This window comes from Mytilus edulis, chromosome 14 (genome assembly GCF_963676685.1).
Source record: "Mytilus edulis chromosome 14, xbMytEdul2.2, whole genome shotgun sequence".
Lineage (NCBI taxonomy): Eukaryota > Metazoa > Mollusca > Bivalvia > Mytilida > Mytilidae > Mytilus > Mytilus edulis.
In genome coordinates, this window is record NC_092357.1 from 71105223 (window position 1) to 71122882 (window position 17660).

Sequence of the window (17660 nt, forward strand, 5' to 3'; positions counted from 1 at the left end):
ATAAGGCTCCGTATATATAACATAAGGCTGAGTTAGTTCGAATACTTTCTATACACTCAATTCGAAATCTGTATATAGAATAGAACAGAAAATATTATTTCATTTTCCAAATTAAAGGGTATATAAACGGCATATAAATCAAGAACAACCAGTGAAGGTGCGAGCTACTGATGATGCCACCGCACAAATACTTCGTTGTTGAGTTGTGAATCTGAAAAAGCCTCACAACGTATAGATGATTTATATAAACCTTGAAACTAAATTTCAGAAATCATTGTATTGTAGTTCCTGCGAAAAATTTGACGAATATTTTCAACTTGGCTTTCGTGTGCAAAGTGTTCGATAAACAGGAATTTGTTGAGTCATGAATCTGAAAACGTATATCACACGATATAGCCGACTTCAATAAACCTTTCAGAAATCTCTGTAATGTCGTTTACGAAAAAGATGCAACGAAAATATCCATGGGACGGACGGACGAACCGACGGACTGGCTGACTGACGAGTGGACGGCTGAATGGACGGACAGACAGAGGTAAAACAGTATATTCCCACTTTTGCGAAGCGGCGGTATAATGATTGGGTCAACATTAAGACTTTACAATACTAATATCATAGTAATATGATATTTATCTTTATAACACCGTAAGCCTCAGTCACAATCGGAGCCAAAACAAAATAGAAAAAAAACCCAACTAGCACATTAATATCAAATAATAGTCAGTATCAAACCATGTACTACATAATTTGAAAGAACTAACAATATATATAATCATCATTTTTCCCCTACAATAGTAAAGTTTTCTTGTGTTTACATCGAAGATTTATCATATTTATCTAACTTTTCAAAGTTCTGACATGTGCTAGACTAAATATGCTGAAAGAGTTCCTCCCTCAAATTTTGATAATGTGAGCATTCGATTGAAAAATGACGCTCATCCTCAACTTTATTAGCTGTACAATACGTTTTTTGAATATCTGGCATTTTCAATTCTTAATGCAATGGGTGAGCACCGATTCTTAATTAACATATGAACTTCCTTTCTTAAAATCAATGATATCTAAATATTTTTTCTCCTGGAAAACAGTTTTATCTTTTGACATCGGACTCGGACTTCTCTTGAACTGAATTTTAATGTGCGTATTGTTATGCGTTTACTTTTCTACATTGGCTAGAGGTATAGGGGGAGGGTTGAGATCTCATAAACATGTTTAACCCCGGCGTAATTTTGCGCCTGTCCCAAGTCAGGAGCCTCTGGCCTTTGTTAGTCTTGTATGATTTTTAAATTTCAGTTTCTTGTGTATAATTCGGAGTTTTAGTGTGACGTCCATTATCACTGTACTAGTATACATATTTTTTAGGGGCCAGTTGAAGGACATCTACGGGTGCGGGAATTCTCGCTACATTGAAGACCCATTGGTGGCCTTCGGCTGTTGACTGCTCTATGGTCGGGTTGTTGTCGCTTTGACACATTCACAATTTCCTTTTTTTTTAAATTTTTTATTTAAATGAAAAATAAGTGTCAAGTTTGCCAAAAAAAACAGATAATGTAGTAAGTTTTTACAATTAGACAATTTGAGAAAGACACAAGCAGGAAAAGAATGTCACACATTGTCTTATATTTCTTACTAGTTGGTATTGGCTTTTATACTGCACTCGTTCTATTTGAACAGTCAAAATACGTTGACTGTATATTTCTATGTCATAAACAGTCACCGACCCGACTTCACTTTTCCTCATGAATATTTAAAAAAATAGAAGTTTCCGAAATGTTCATGTCCGTCATATTTGTTTTTCGTAATAAGTTTTGTTGTAAATCATCAGTCCTGCACTTCCTTCAACCATTATAAAAAAGGCATATTTTTCTAGTTTTTGAAATAAGCTCGGGATGTACAAATAAATTGAGTGTAATCTCTCAGACGATGTCTGATCGATCGCTATTGGAAGTGCTGTGTACTGTCTCCGTATTTCGTAGATTCACATTCCCGATCATGGTACCGTATTCATAATTGGAATTGCTAATCTTTTCTGAGCACATGTTTCGTCCTATTTGTCATCTTATTTTTAAGGATCTGGGTATGTATTTGTTTCTTATTTTTCTCAGTTTGGCTGACACTACATTAGTCCCTTATTTCTGCGACAAAATTATTTTAAATAAAACTCAGATGAGTGATACAAGAGGTAGAAAGTGTTGCGACCAAAGAGGGCGGGTAAGGTTATCCAACTCCGATATATTTCTTTAGGTAGTTAATAGTGATTAAACCTCACTCCCCTGATACGCGAAAGGGGATAACCGACGATCTAGTGAAAGAAGGTAGATCAAGACACACACAAACAGCACATACTGACAGTGGACACACAAACGACTAAATGTAAACTTTTTAAGAAAAATAAAATACCCAGACACGTAAAACGAAAGAGGGACCAGGGTAAGGACTTAACAGTAATAATCATGTGTATCAACTCCAATATACTAAGACTTATATCCCGCATGGAAAGAATAATTGGGATCAAAACGGACATCTTCAAATATTACAGAGAACGGAGTTGGTCTTTTTAGAGAAAATTTACCCATACACATAGGAAAATGCATTGTCGGAATAACGGGTTGTCGGAGTAATGGGTTGTCGGAATAGTGGGCTGTCGGAGTAATGGGCTGTCGGAATAGTGGACTGTCGGAGTAATGGGCTTTCGGAATAATGGTTGTCGGACTAATATGATGTCACCTGTTCAAATCATATGTGTTTTTAAAGCAATCACATTCTTTTTAATTTTCTTTAGGACTTTTTTAGATATAAAACACGATATCTATTTTTTTCCAAACGCGCTTTTATTCGGGGTACTTACCACCACATGACACTGCTGCTGATATTGAACATTTGCGCAAAAAAGAACGGGTTGCCAAAAAATAAGAGATAAAAAACATGGCAAAAACCGAGAAATGACGAAAAGGTTAACAATAGTATACAAAACCCAACATAGAAAAGTAAAAACTATACAACACGAACCCCAACAAAAACCAGGGATGATCTCATGTACTCCGAAGGATTTAGCAGATTCTGCTCTAAATGTGGCACCCGTCGTGTCGTTCGTGTAAGTACACATCCGTAGATAAGTCTAAATCGGTCGATCAAATTCGAGGATAAGAGGACGAGATTGTGGTTTACGACAATCGGAACATATCCGTCGTCATCGATTAAACAGATAGATATTTCATTAGGTCCTCCGTCTCGTTATGGCGTCCGTAAAATTTCGAAGGTATTATTTTAACTTCACCATTTCACCATTTAGTTTAATAGCTTCCTTGCAAGCTCTGGAATATTGTATCAAATGGGAAATATATACAATATATGCAGGCGCTGTTGTATAGAAATGTAGAAATGACGATGAAGATGAAGAGTAGTTTCCAATAGCAAAAATTATCCATACGTTGAGACTGCTGATATAGGTGGTCGACTTTTTATACTAGATTTTGTTTAAAAAAACAATTATTGCCATTTTGTTATTGCGTTTTTACTTTATTTTACACACTCTAATGGAGAGATCTACGAATAAATCAACATGGCTCAAATTGTCAGTCAACTCATAATTGGAGTAAATACCTCTTAATCACGATATTCACAATGTTTTAAAGGATTTGCCCATTGTCTTAAAAACTTTAATTCTTTTATAAAAACTTTAAAAAGCAAAAAGGTACATGTAAACGGGCGAATATCTAAAAATACGCCAAACATGCCGACAAAATGTTAGTCAACTCTTTTTAGAGTTATTGCCCTTTCATGATGGTTTTAATAATTTAAAATCAATGATGGATTAAGAAAACTATAAACTACACGAATGGTCAACATAGCCAAAGTTGTCAGGTTGCTTCTTTTAAGAGTTATTGCTCTTAAATGACAAGTTTTACTCTTTTTTTTTTTATCATTATGGACCACACAGAAGATACAGAAACCATAAACAGTAAACATGATCAGCAGATCACAATCAATGTTAGCCATGACTTATATTCTAGTCTACATTGTTGGAGATCCAGGTGAGCCTATCATTTGCAAATTGTTGTTCAATAAACTGAGTACTCGATATACCTAAATGATGCCGTTGACATATACAAGATTAGATATAAAAATAATCATTGGATCGGTGGGAGACAGTACGAGGTACGATTTATTATAACTTACATCAAATTATCTAATTTGACATTAAACAAATATTTATTTCAACCTGGTTTTACAAAAAGGAATGACAGACTTATAATATTTTACCTTAGGCCTAGCAATTTTTTTTATCCCTCTAATGAATTTTCTCCGATATTTTTTTCTTTTCTCTGCCTTGACCAAAATAACATTTAATTGCAATGATCAATACCGACATGCAAAAACAATTATTGACAAATTATAAATGTACACAATTTTTCTTTAGTTTATCCGGCATATTTCAAGGGCGTAAACGTAGCACGCGTGTTTGTTTTAAAGTTAAAGAAATTGAAAACTCATATATATTTTCAAAATTTTAATAATCGAGACAATTTTTATCACAATGCAAAAGTTTTAAATGTTCAATAAAACCAGATCTTTCTTTCCCTTTGTTGCTACTTGGACGTTAAACAACGATCAATTAATCAATATTTTTTTTTCCATTTTGTTAAAATCTATCTTTAAGTTATCTTTCAGACAACAATTGTTTCTTCTATGAATCATATAGATAAATAACTCCCCTTTTGAGACGTGATGTTATCCGGTTTACTCCTGGTTTGCCCACTTTTAATTCTACCAATTATCTATTAGTAAAGAAAACAAAAAAGACAAAAGGTTTAATGAGCATACAATTGTATAGTCTGTTCCAACTTAGGTATGGTCAGGTATATAGTTAGTAAGTGTTTTCTGCATATTCAGGGCGTTTTTTTTGTATAGAAAAAATTATTAAAAAAATCAAATACTTTTTCTCATTATTTGAATATAAATTCATTCAACAAACATACATGTACACAACAAAATACAAAAAAAGATATTCAGTTACAAAAGTGTTTATATTATTCATTAGTTTCTGAATGATTTTCATGATAAAAATACATTAATAAAAGATCTCTTTTATTGCAAACATAATTTAATAAATTAATCAATTTTATAAGGAAATATGTAAAATGAGGATAAATACAATCTTTTATATTTACACCAAAAGTCACAAAACATGATATTTACAAATCTTCACTTCATTGTCCAGTTCAAATGGAGAAGATGGGATCGATCATCGGCTGCGTCAGAGTAATCTACCACGCTTATGAGTCCTTGTTGGAATCTTTCTTTCAGTAGTTGGAGTCTGGTTCTTATACTCTGTATCGTATTTTTTTCGGTGGGCGGGCTCCTCCTGCTGCATCTTGGAAAATGTTGCATTCTGTTAGTGCCTGTGTCTTTTTCAGTAGCTCAATGATCTCATGGCCATGTTTGAGTCTCTTCTTAAGTTTGTTGTGCCATCCTTCCAAGTGATTTGTGGTGGGGGTCCTTCTGTGTAATAGTAATTCCATAGAAAACGGTAGCTTTCAATCCTGAACTCTGTCATGTATAATTCTGTAAATGAAGTTGTAGCCAGTATGTTTTCAGTTTCTCAAAAGTCTTCTTTAGTGTTTAGCCAAACTTCCCCAACAAGGTGGGGTGGAACAAGAGGAAGTACTGCGGCTCCTCGTTGCAGTTGAGTTATGTCTTCATTTTCTTTATAATAGGACTGTAGTCCATATTTCTGTGACTATTGCCAAATACACTGGGTGAAGTGGAAGTAGCAGCCTTTCACATGAACCCATGGCCACACTGTTCGTGCTGCGTTGTTGGTTGCTGTTTCATAGTCAGTAAATAGACTTTTCGGTTGAAGTTCTAACTGGTGTTGTTAGCAATCATGATTATTAATCGAAAAATATTTTATTGTTGTTATTTGGTTTTTTTTTAAAGTAAATGCTAGTTTGGATGCAGATTACTGTGTAAATTGTGTTATATTTATAGCTTGGACAGTTGCATTTATATTCTAGTTGTTAGAATAAATTGGATATTTTTATATTAAGTTTCAGAACAGTGTATTTTATTAAAATTTAAAAAAAAAATATGTTAAATAAAGTTTAAGATATTCAATGAGATTTATTTTAATAAATCTTTAGTTTCATTCTTTTACTTTTTACCTTTTTTCAGAATATACCAATAATTAAAACTTTTTGTTGATAAATTGGAAAAATATTTCATTTCAAGTGCACATTTTTCCTATTTTTTGTATGAATAAAAATACATTTTCCTGCCAAAAATATATAAAATTTAGTTTTGCACACTTTCCTTAATTTAATAACAGAATATAATGGTCTTTTGAACATTTACAGGTAAAATAAAAGGTAAAAAATATGACTATAATTCAGAAATAAACTATAATTGTTAAAACAACAATTCCCTCTATGTTTACATATACATGTAATTAAAAGTGGGCAAACCAGGATGACACCATGTTATCCATTTTTAAAAGTTTTAACCCTCCCATGGCCACCTATTCACAGTAAACAAATTGTTTATCTCAATTAACACTGAAAATTTGGTCAGTAATCATTGACAAACATCGTGCACAATCCTTCTAATTAGGTACACGAACAAGTGCAAAGTACAAATTTCATTGATAATTTAAAGTTTAATATTTATTCAGATTTTCATTACGAGCTTGACATATTGTGTGGACATATGCTGGATTCTGTCTGGGTATATTATTTATGTTGTGTTAATGTCTTATTAGTGTATATCTACATATTTTATTATTTAGTATTTTCGTTTTGAATACAAAACTTGTCGTATTATTCCAGAGACCTTTCGCGTGTATACAAAATTCAGCGAAAATTGAAACATTTGTTTTTACATTACAAATTTTATTTATTACATGATTAGTTATTACTTTATGATCTGGTACAACAATCAACCAAAAAAATCGATTTGGTTTGGCCTCAGATGACTTTTACAATGTTTATTTAATTGAAAAAGCTCCAAATTATCTCCCTTTGGTGCAAACATGCCATTTTTTGGCATTTAACTCATCAGTGACCTATATTTTTTATTATTGTTTTCAAATAAGCCGTACATACACTAAATAATTGTAAAATTAAAACGATTTCTGTAATTTAGTACTTTTCTTCTTTCGATATTACCTCTATTTCTATTTTGTATGTTATACCATATTTCTGTGTACAAAGACAGATAACTCATTTTTAAAGACATTCTTTGGTTAATTGAAGTGTATAATGTATAAAAAAAACTAAAAAATGGAAAAGCATGTGGTGATGATTGAATTATAAATAAATATATAAAGTCTACGTGTAATATTTTTATGCCTGTTTATGTTAAACTTTTTAATGTTATATTTAGTTCGGGAAATGTACCAGAATCTTGGCTTATTGGAAATATTATACCTTTTTATAAGAATAAAGGAGATCAGCATGATCAGTGTGATCCACAAAGTTATAGACCCATCACTATTTTAAGCTGCTTGGGTAAACTTTTTACTTCAGTACTCAATCTTAGAGTAAGCTCATTTTTAGAAAATTTCTTATTGCAAATGCTTAAAGAAAACCAGTTTGGATTTAGGAAAAAATATTCTACTACCGATAGCATTTTTGTACTTCATCTATTATTTGAACTGATAAAACAGAAAAAGAAAAAACTTTATTGTGCCTTTATTGATTTTGCAAAGGCCTTTGATACTGTTTGACATGCAGGACTTTGGTCAAAATTACTTAAATAATCTGTGAATGGTAAAATGTTTAATACTATTACAAATATGTACAGTAACATAAAATCTAGAATTTGTTATAGTAATGAATTTTCAGAATTTTTCCCATGTAATGTTGGTGTTAGGCAAGGGGAAAATTTATCTCCTATACTTTTTATGCCCCGCCTACAATAGTAGAGGGGCATTATGTTTTCTGGTCTGTGCGTCCTTCCGTCCGTTCGTCCGTCTGTTCGTCCGTCCGTTCGTCGTTCCGTCCTTTCGTCCCACTTCAGGTTAAAGTTTTTGGTCAAGGTAGTTTTTAATGAAGCTGAATTCCAATCAACTTGAAACTTAGTACACATGTTCCTTATGATATGATCTTTCTTATTTTAAAACAAAATTAGACTTTTGACCCCATTTTCATGGTCCACTGAACATAGAAATTAAAAGTGTGAGTTTCAGATTAAACTCTTTGGTCAAGGTAGTTTTTAAAGAAGTTAAAGTCCAATCAACTTGAAACTTAGTACACATGTTCCCTATTGGTTGATCTTTTTACTTTTAAGGCCAAATTAGATTTTTTACCCAATTTCACGGTTCATTGAACATGGAAAATGATAATGAATTAGGAACTGAACTAGATTGTTATCTTAAACTTTTTATTATATTATATGCAGACGATACAGTTTTGTTAACAGAGTCGCAAGTTGACTTACAAAAGCAACTGGATACTTTATCTGAATACTGTGAATTGTGGAAACTGAAAGTGAATGTACAAAAAAGTAAAATTGTAATTTTCTCTAAAGGTAGACTACCTAATAATATTAAGTTTAATTATAAAGATATTGTACTAGAAATTGTTAATGAGTTTACTTATCTAGGTGTTTTATTCCGTAGAACAGGAAGTTTTTTAAAGGCTAAAAAAGCACAAGCAAATAAAGCAATGTGTGCTATGTACGACGTTATCAAAAAAGGAAGATTGCACAATCTTTCTATTGAATGTCAAATTGAATTATTTGATAAGATTGTTAAACCAATTTTAATTTATGGGAGTGAAGTCTGGGGTTTTGGTAATAATTCGGTTATAGAAAGGGTTCATATGAAATTCTGCAAACTTTTGCTTAAGGTTAAAAATTCTACACCTAATTTCATGATATATACGGAGAATTGGGCAGATATCCTTTGGAAATTGATATAAAACTCCTGGACTAAATTATTGTCTGGAAAACAAGAAAAACTTCCTGCAATACTATACAAGTACTCATTGTATAAATATAAAAATTATATTACTTGGTTGAAACATGTTAAATCCATTCTTGATGAATCTGGTTTATCATTTGTTAGGGATACCCAATATTTTGTAAATGATACATGGCTATATACTACATGTACTATTTTTAAACAAAATCTTGTTGATCAATTTAAACAGAAATGGCACACTAACATGCAAGAATCGCCAAAAGCTATAAACTACCGTATGTATAAAGAAAACTGTGAATTTGAATATTATTTTAAAAATTTAGATGATAGAAATATTATTACATTATGTAGATTAATGAGAACAGGAAATCATAGATTTCCTATTGAGACTGGTAGATGGGAAAATGTTGCAAGAGAAAATAGAAAATGCTTACTTTGTAATTCTGGCGACATCGGAGATGAATTTCATTATATTTTTATGTGTTCTGTATAAGAGCCATTCCACGCTACAGTGGAACTAACAGTGACATTCATTATAACCTGTGTAGAGCAAATTATAATCATAAAAATAAAAGTGTTAGATATCAGAATTGAAACTAAATGAATAAAGAGATAGTTCTTAAAATTTCAAGGTGATTGGAGTTATATTAAAAAAGATTTGAAGTTAAAACTTTAAATTTTGAGAAAAAAATCACGGACAAATGCAAAATTCAACAGAGTGTCAAATTTTCACAGCAAAATTGTTGGTTCATGATACTATTTTCTGTTCAAGTTGATGGTTTTAAAGCATAGTGCAATCAATATTTTATTTCAATTATCGACATAAAGTTGTTTTAATGGTGTTTTCTAGGAAAATTTTGATTTATTTAGATGATAACCCAAGTGTTACGATTTTCCGTCAAATAACAGTGTTAGCAACAAGACACACAGAAAGCAAAATGTGAAATAAAAAGAACGCAAACTTGTTATCACTGAAAACATCTGATGTTATAACACGCTTTTCTTATAGTATAGGGTACAGAGCAATGGACCCTAAAAAAATAAACACAACTGAAAAAAATAAAAAAGATTCCGTCAAAAAAGTAACGGTTGTTGGATGCAGTTTATGCAATATTATCCAATGAATTTTAATCTGCAGTTGATTGTTCTAGACAATTCCACCGGAAGTTAAACGACCGGATTAATACCGTATCTGATTTGGTTATTACAATACAAGATGGCAAGCAATTTCCTCCGGTAAGTTTTCAGTCAGAAATTGAGGATTTTCACGTTCGTTGAGAATGATAACATTAGTTACCGTTATAAGTAAATAATTCATTAAATGTCCCGTGTTTAGATGTGGTTTTAATGTGCTATGGTTGTTTTAAAGAGTGCAAACTTTATATAAAATACCTGGGGAGTTTGGAAAGGGACACACGATATACGCATGATTCCGGTATTGACATGGGTAACACATGTTATCATTGACATACATTGTCTGGTTTAAAAGTAGAGTCAAACATCACTTATGTTTTTTGTACATCACATCATCAAAAAGAAAGCTTGTCATGATAAAGAAAAAGTTGCAAAAAGAATCTACTATGATACATGTACACTTTAAAAACAAAAAGAAATGTAGATCTATAGAGATGTGTGTTTATGTTAACCATGAATAACTAAGTGATGGTTGACTTCAACGTCCTGGACAGAAATGTCAAGTACACAGTTGTTACTAAGCAATGTATTTCTATTAATCACCAATCATAACATGTTTTAAACACATTATAATGGGTTTTGTTTACATACTTCTGTTTTATAAAGGTGAAAATTACATGCCTTATTAGATCTGAATTGTACATGTGAACATTTTCCCATAAAAAGATAACAATGTTATTATGGACTTTTTGTTTTTTCAGTTCTTGCCTGAAAATAACTGTCATTCATCACAACAGTTTGGTGTCTGGCTAATACAATAAATTAAACATTGCTCAATGTGTTTTGTTCTTTTTTTTAGGCTTATTATTGATAATGTATACAAAATTATAAAAAATTGTTACAAATAAGAAATTAATTTATTAGATCTTGGCTGGTGTAACATTGTCATTCATGACTTAATTCAACCTGTTAACATTGTCAAGCACACTGGTGTTACCATATCCTGTTCAAAAATACTTTTAATATACTCTTAACCTGAAAGCATCAAAAGTTCTGTTTTCTTATCTTAAATCACCCACATGTCAATGTACCATTTAAGTACATTTAATGCACAAACAAATTTCACAACACAAAACACAACAGCTGTGATGTTTGACCACTCATCAAAGATATTTGTCTTACTTAAAATATGTCCAGTATAACATGATTTTGACTTCAAATTAATTTAGATGTAGTTCTTAATTGAAGTCTTTGATAAAGATTTAAATTTAAAGAGGATGGTTTAAAATTCTTTATAACTATCATGATAATATAAGAAAGACTGTTATTTACCAGTTTACCTTAAGATGAACAACTAATGTTACATGTGACTTTTATGGAAAAAAATCATGGTCAATCATAAACTGTTTACAATTTACTTAAACTTACTTAACATTAGAATTTGAATGTTCTTGTCAGAATTATACTTTTAAAACAAAAAAGTCATGCTCTTTATCGTTTAAAGACAGTGCAATTATTCTATGCAACATCATTCTACAACTTTTTTGTAACAGTTGTGAAAATTGACTATTTTTTATTTTAAATATTGTGAATAAAGTATGTCCAAATCACAGCAGTTTGACATATCTCGACAAACCAAGAAATGTAACAAAATCAGTTTAATAATGCTTTAAATATGTTAAAATCCTGAGTTCCAATCTATTTTTTTTTGCTTCAAAAAATATAATCTTGTTTATATTATTCAATTAATACTGTTTGACAATGAAGTAACATATGTGATGTTGACTTGCTTTAAAAAAAACAAATTGTGAAGAAACGAGTCCAAATAACAACTGTTTGGCAAAGTATTATACTATATTACTGTAATAGAACAGTCATCATTTTATTATAAAGAACATATTTTTTGTGTTCTTGAAACAGAATTACTGTCTCAAAATATATTTATAGTCCAAGGTAAACAAGTGTTAACAAATTAGGTTATATATGTGAATATTGACCTTTAATGTTAAACAAAATGGTGTCAAATGTCGCAACATTTTGACATAATGATAATTTATCATATCAGCATTGTTATGACTGCAATATTGAAAACATTCTACATGTTAACAGAAGTACATTTTTTTACCTATAGTCTGTTAAATTTGAAAGATATATAATGATAAACCACAAATAGAGAATATTTTGTTTTGTGATTATGGACATCTTAACCCTAAAATGATGTAAAAAGTAACAGTGTTTCACATTCATACATTGAAAGAGAAATGTGACATTTTGATTATAGTAGAAAACGCTTGAATTACAGTTCATTTGGCTTATTTTGGTATTTACAGAATGGAGATGAGGCCTAGGAAAGAAAAACCAGCTGAAGAAGAAGGATGTATGCAGGTACCAAAACTCAGCAATGCAGAGAAACAGAAAAGATACAGAGAAAACCTGAAATTAAGACCTGGTAAGGACTCCTAATAAGTTATCTGGCCAGAAGGGCTGTGTGAACTAACGCTTCATTTGGCATTTGTCACGCATTGAAAACTTTTTGTGCCCCACCTACAATAGTAGTGGCATTATGTTTTCTGGTCTCTGCATTCATTCGTCCATCTGTCCCATGTCCAGTGTCAGGTTAAAGTTTTTGGTCAAGGTTGTTTTTGATGAAGTTGAAGTCCAATCAACCTGAAACTTAGTACTCATGTTCCCTATGATATGATCTTTTTAATTTAAATGCCAAATTAAGAGTTTTGACCCCAATTTCACGACCCACTGAACATAGAAATGATAGTGGGGTGGCCCATCCCTGTACTATAGACACATTCTTGTTAAAACATCTTTTTTGCTGAAACTACTTGTAAAAATTTGACCAAATTTGGTGCCAATCATCTGTAGCATTCTGGTTTCAAAGATGTGTCTATATGACTGTGTAAATATTTACACTAAAATTGGCAACATCACAGTATAGTTAGTGCACGAAAACCTCATTAAATTGTTGAAAATGTCGATATAGTCTATGTTCTCTAAAAAAAAACCATTATAATCGAAATTTTCATTGTGACCATAAATTTTGAATATTTTAAACACAGGCCTTTGTTTTTCGCATATTTTGTCCCTCACAATTGCTAAAACCCATGTTTAAATCACAATAAAAGTATGTCTACCTTGATTTTTTCTTTTTCTTTTTAGATTATTTGGAGATAAAGCAGAAGAATGCAGAGCAAGCCAAAGAGAATAGACTGAAGGAAAAAACTGAAACAGAAATAGAACAAATAAGAGAAGGAAATCGTATTAGAGCTAAAAGACATAGAGAAAAACAAAAAGCCCTTGGGATAGAAAAGAAGAGAATAAAACCAAAGACAAGACAAAAAATCTTAGAACAGCGAGAATACTGGCGAATAAAAAAGCAAGATTCTCGTAGCAGATCATCTTGCCAGAAAAAAAGACGTGTTAAGGAAAAGGACCGAATGAGAAAAATGTCGCAGAACAAAAAGACGAGAACAAAGCCAGCAAATGGTAATTCAGTTTTTAGTAGTCCTTCAGCTGAAGAAAAAGCAACACAAAGAGTAAAGCAGTATCTTCCAAAATGTGCAGAAAAAATGGCAAGAGTAGTCATGAATATAATAAGTAATGCATCACCCAAGAAACATGCAGCTCTTGCAAGAGTAGGAATAACCACACCAAAAAAGAGAAAAGTAGAAACCTATTGCTTTAATAATATAAAAAGACAAATATTTCGACTAAAAAGCAGTAATAAGAAATCTGAGAAAACCTTACGTCGAGCATTAGTATCAGCATGCATACAGTCTAAAGTTAAAAGTGCTAAGAATGTAAGCAGACACCTGGGCATCAAATGGTCGTACCTAAATAAATGTTCAGAACTGAACATGCTGAATGAATACAAAGTCAGATCAGATAAAATCCCTGAGGAAATAACTGAAGACGTTAAAGATTTTTTTCTACACCCACAGATATCAACACCATTGCCAGACAAAAGGTTGGTTAACAAAGATGGAAAAGCAGCACACATAATGCATAGATCATTGTTAGACACATTTCAAATCTATAAGGAAAAGAATCCAAGCGTTAAGTTAGGAAAAAGCAAGTTTGCATCACTGCGCCCCAAAAATGTTAAAACATTTTGTGATCAACAATTGCAGCAGTGTTTATGTGAATACTGTTTAAATGTAGAACTGAAGCTGAAGACGGTCAATAAATTAATTGGCCGTTCTTGTGAAAATGCAGAGGAACTAAAAATCAAGGACAAATACTGTGCTGTTAATATAGTTATGTGTCCAAAAGGGGATAACCAGTACCACAAGAAGGATTGTATTGACGGGCTTTGCAACATATGTGGAGAACAGAAGATGAGAACTCATCTAAAGGACGTGACCAACAAATATGGGGTAGACTATTATGTATGGGCCGTCACTGACAACAAAGAAAAAAAGAAAGGCCTCATTCTCAAAAGTTCGAACAGCAACACTTTAATTGATGAATTGTGTTCTGAGATTTTATTCCTGAAAAAACATTTATTTATTGCCCATTGGGAATTAGGTCAATTCCAGAATATTTCACAGTACCCACCTGTAAACTGTGTGATTGCAGTGCTAGACTTTGGACGTAACTATGTTTGTGAGTTTCAAGATGAACCACAGTTTCTCTACTGGATTCATACTCAAATAACAGTACACCCTGTGGTATGTTATTACAAGTGTAATGAGAAAGGATGCAATAGTACAGTTAAGGAAGATGTTGTGTTTTTAAGTGAAGATATTCGCCATGATGCACACGCAGTTAATTGGTTTGAAAATAAAACTATTGAACATTTAAAAGAGAAAAATATTCAGTGTGACACATTGTTTGAATTTACAGATGGGTGTTCATCACAGTATAAGAGCAAAATTCCCTTCAGTTATATTTGTAACTCAAATGTGAAAATTCATAGATCTTACTTTGGAAGTCGTCATGGCAAAGGACCTGGAGACCAGGTAGTGGCAGTTGTGAAATCAAAGCTTAGTAGAGCAGTGAAATCAAACCAAGCAGTCATAAGTAATGCAGAAAGTGCTGTTCATTTTCTTACAAAGAATAGCAAAGATGAGAAGGAAGCTCATCAACACCATAGGACACACTATATTTTAGTAGGAAAGACAGAAATAGACCATGATAAAAGCTTTAATTGTAAAACAGTGCCAGGAACACAAAAAATACACAGTATCAAAGGTCTTACAGATGATCCAAATATGATCCAGACCAGAAATTTGACTTGCTTTTGTGAAGAATGTTTGCTTGAAAATTATAATTGTTGTACCAACAAAGCATATGTGGATGAATGGAAAGTGACAAGATTAATGCAAGCTGGAAATGAACAAGACCAATGTAAACCTAAGAAAGGACTGAAAAGAAACAAAAGACAAACAGTGAACAAAAAAGTCAAAACAAAACAGAATACCACAACAGATGGCGTTGATGCAGCTGGTATGGTGACACCAGATGGTGTTGAGACAGTGGATGGTGTTGAGACAGTGGATGAGGTTGAGACAGTAGATGAAGTTGAGACAGTGGATTGTGTTGAGACACCGGATGGTGTTGAAACATTAGATAAGGTTTGGATACAGGATGGTGTTAGCAAAACATTAGTTGTTGATTATATAGTTTTCCCAGATCTGTATGAACAGTTAAATTCATGCACTCATTATGAACAGGTTGAAGATCTTGTTAGAGATGTAGGTAAACTTCCTCCAGTGACAAACCAGCAAGACATATATATTGTGTCTCACAAGCGTGAAATAGACAAAGGTTCATTGCCACTTGTAACAGGAGAATATATGGATAAGGGATTTTATCCAACAACTATTTATGGGGATGGAAATTGTTTGGCACGTTGTGCAAGTTTAATTGCATATGGAACAGAAGAACACTTCAAGGAAATGAGAATTAGAATAGTGTTTGAGCTAGTACAGCAGAAGCAAAAATACCTTGATGACCATTATTTGGAGAGAGGTGGAACCAGAAAAAGGGATATAGCAAAGCAATATGCGATGTTTTCGCCATTTTATATGGTTCAACACTTATCAAAGCACAACATTGAGTCCATATTTGAGCAAGAGGTTCTAAGTGTCGCCCATCATGCGGCTTATATGGGTATTTGGCAAATGGCAGCAATTTCCAATGCGTTACTCAGAGAGGTTGTCTCAGTGTATCCAGTGTATGCTGGACTAACAATCAGAAAGGACCTTCATAGACACTTTTTTCCATTCAAGCAGACATACAATGCAGACCTACTTCCAGCACATATTATGTGGACAAACACAGGAGGAATTGATGATAAACCTTCAGAATGGGTGCCAAATCACTTTGTTGTACTTTTGCAAATGGAAAAACCAAAAGAACCATTTGACGATGATTTAGTTGTTTTGGAAGAACAAAGCACACCAGATTTATCAATGGATTTATTTGGTTCTGATCTGATAAGCAGTGTATTTGGAAATATTCTAGAAATGACATATGACATTGATAGTATGGATATAGACGTTGGCGCAGTAAATGATATTGGTACAGAAAATATGACAGTTAATGGTATAGAAAAAGCAGATGGATTGAAGACAACAAAGATATCCGATGGCATGGAGACAACAGATGCATCAGATAGCTTAGAGACAACAGAGAAAGCAGATGGTATGATGTCTTCAGAGAAAGTAGATGGGTTAGAGATAATTGAGAAAACAGATGGCTTGGAGACAACAGAGGAAGCAGATGGCCTGGAGACAACAGAGAAATCAGATGGCTTGTTAACAACAGAGAGAGTAGATGGTATGGAGACAATAAAGAGAGTATATGGCATGGTGACTCCAGAGAAAGCAGATGGCATGATGACTCCAGAGAAAGTACATTGCTTTGGGACAACAGAGGAATCAGATGGCCTGGAGACAACATATAAAGCAGATGGCACGGAAACAACAGAGAACGCAGATGTCTTGGAGACAACAGAGACAGCAGATGGCATGGAGATAACAGAGAAAGCAGATAGCTTAGAGACAACAGAGAAAGTAGATGGTATGGAGACAACAGAGAAAGCAGATGTATTGGAGACAACAGAGAAAGTAGATGGTATGGAGACAACAGCGAAAGCAGAAGGCATGGAGACAACAGAGATATATGATAGCTTTAAGACAACAGAGAATTCAGATGGCTTGATGACAACAGAGAAAGCAGTTGGTATAATGACTTCAGAGAAAGTAGATGGGTTAGAGATAATTGAGAAAACAGATGGCTTGGAGACAACAGAGGAAGCAGATGGCCTGGAGACAACAGAGAAATCAGATGGATTGTTGACAACAGAGAGAGTAGATGGTATGAAGACAATAAAGCGAGTATATGGCATGGTGACTCCAGAGAAAGCAGATGGCATGATGACTCCAGAGAAAGTACATGGCTTTGGGACAACAGAGGAAGCAGATGGGCTTGAGACAACAGAGAAATCAGATGGCTTGTTGACAACAGAGAGAGTAGATGGTATGGAGACAATAGAGAGAGTATATGGCAAGGCGACTCCAGAGAAAGTAGATGGCATGATGACTCCAGAGAAAGTACATGGCTTTGGGACAACAGAGTAAGCAGGTGG

General features: G+C 33.0%; 2 protein-coding genes across 2 annotated transcripts in view; both read left to right on the forward strand.

Annotated features, from left to right (window-relative positions):
- The first annotated feature begins 6641 nt into the window (after positions 1-6641).
- The window catches only part of LOC139502844 (uncharacterized), a 72833-nt gene continuing 61814 nt past the window's right edge, over positions 6642-17660 (forward strand). The window contains exon 1 of the mRNA XM_071292472.1: positions 6642-6723. The gene's annotated coding sequence lies outside the window, so the exon portion shown is untranslated. The remainder of the gene's footprint in view (positions 6724-17660) is intronic.
- Positions 12308-17652, forward strand: LOC139502680 (uncharacterized). The gene is made up of 2 exons (XM_071292213.1): positions 12308-12503; positions 13226-17652. The coding sequence occupies exons 1-2, from the start codon at positions 12386-12388 to the stop codon at positions 17650-17652; spliced, it is 4545 nt and encodes a 1514-aa protein (XP_071148314.1). The 5' UTR covers positions 12308-12385.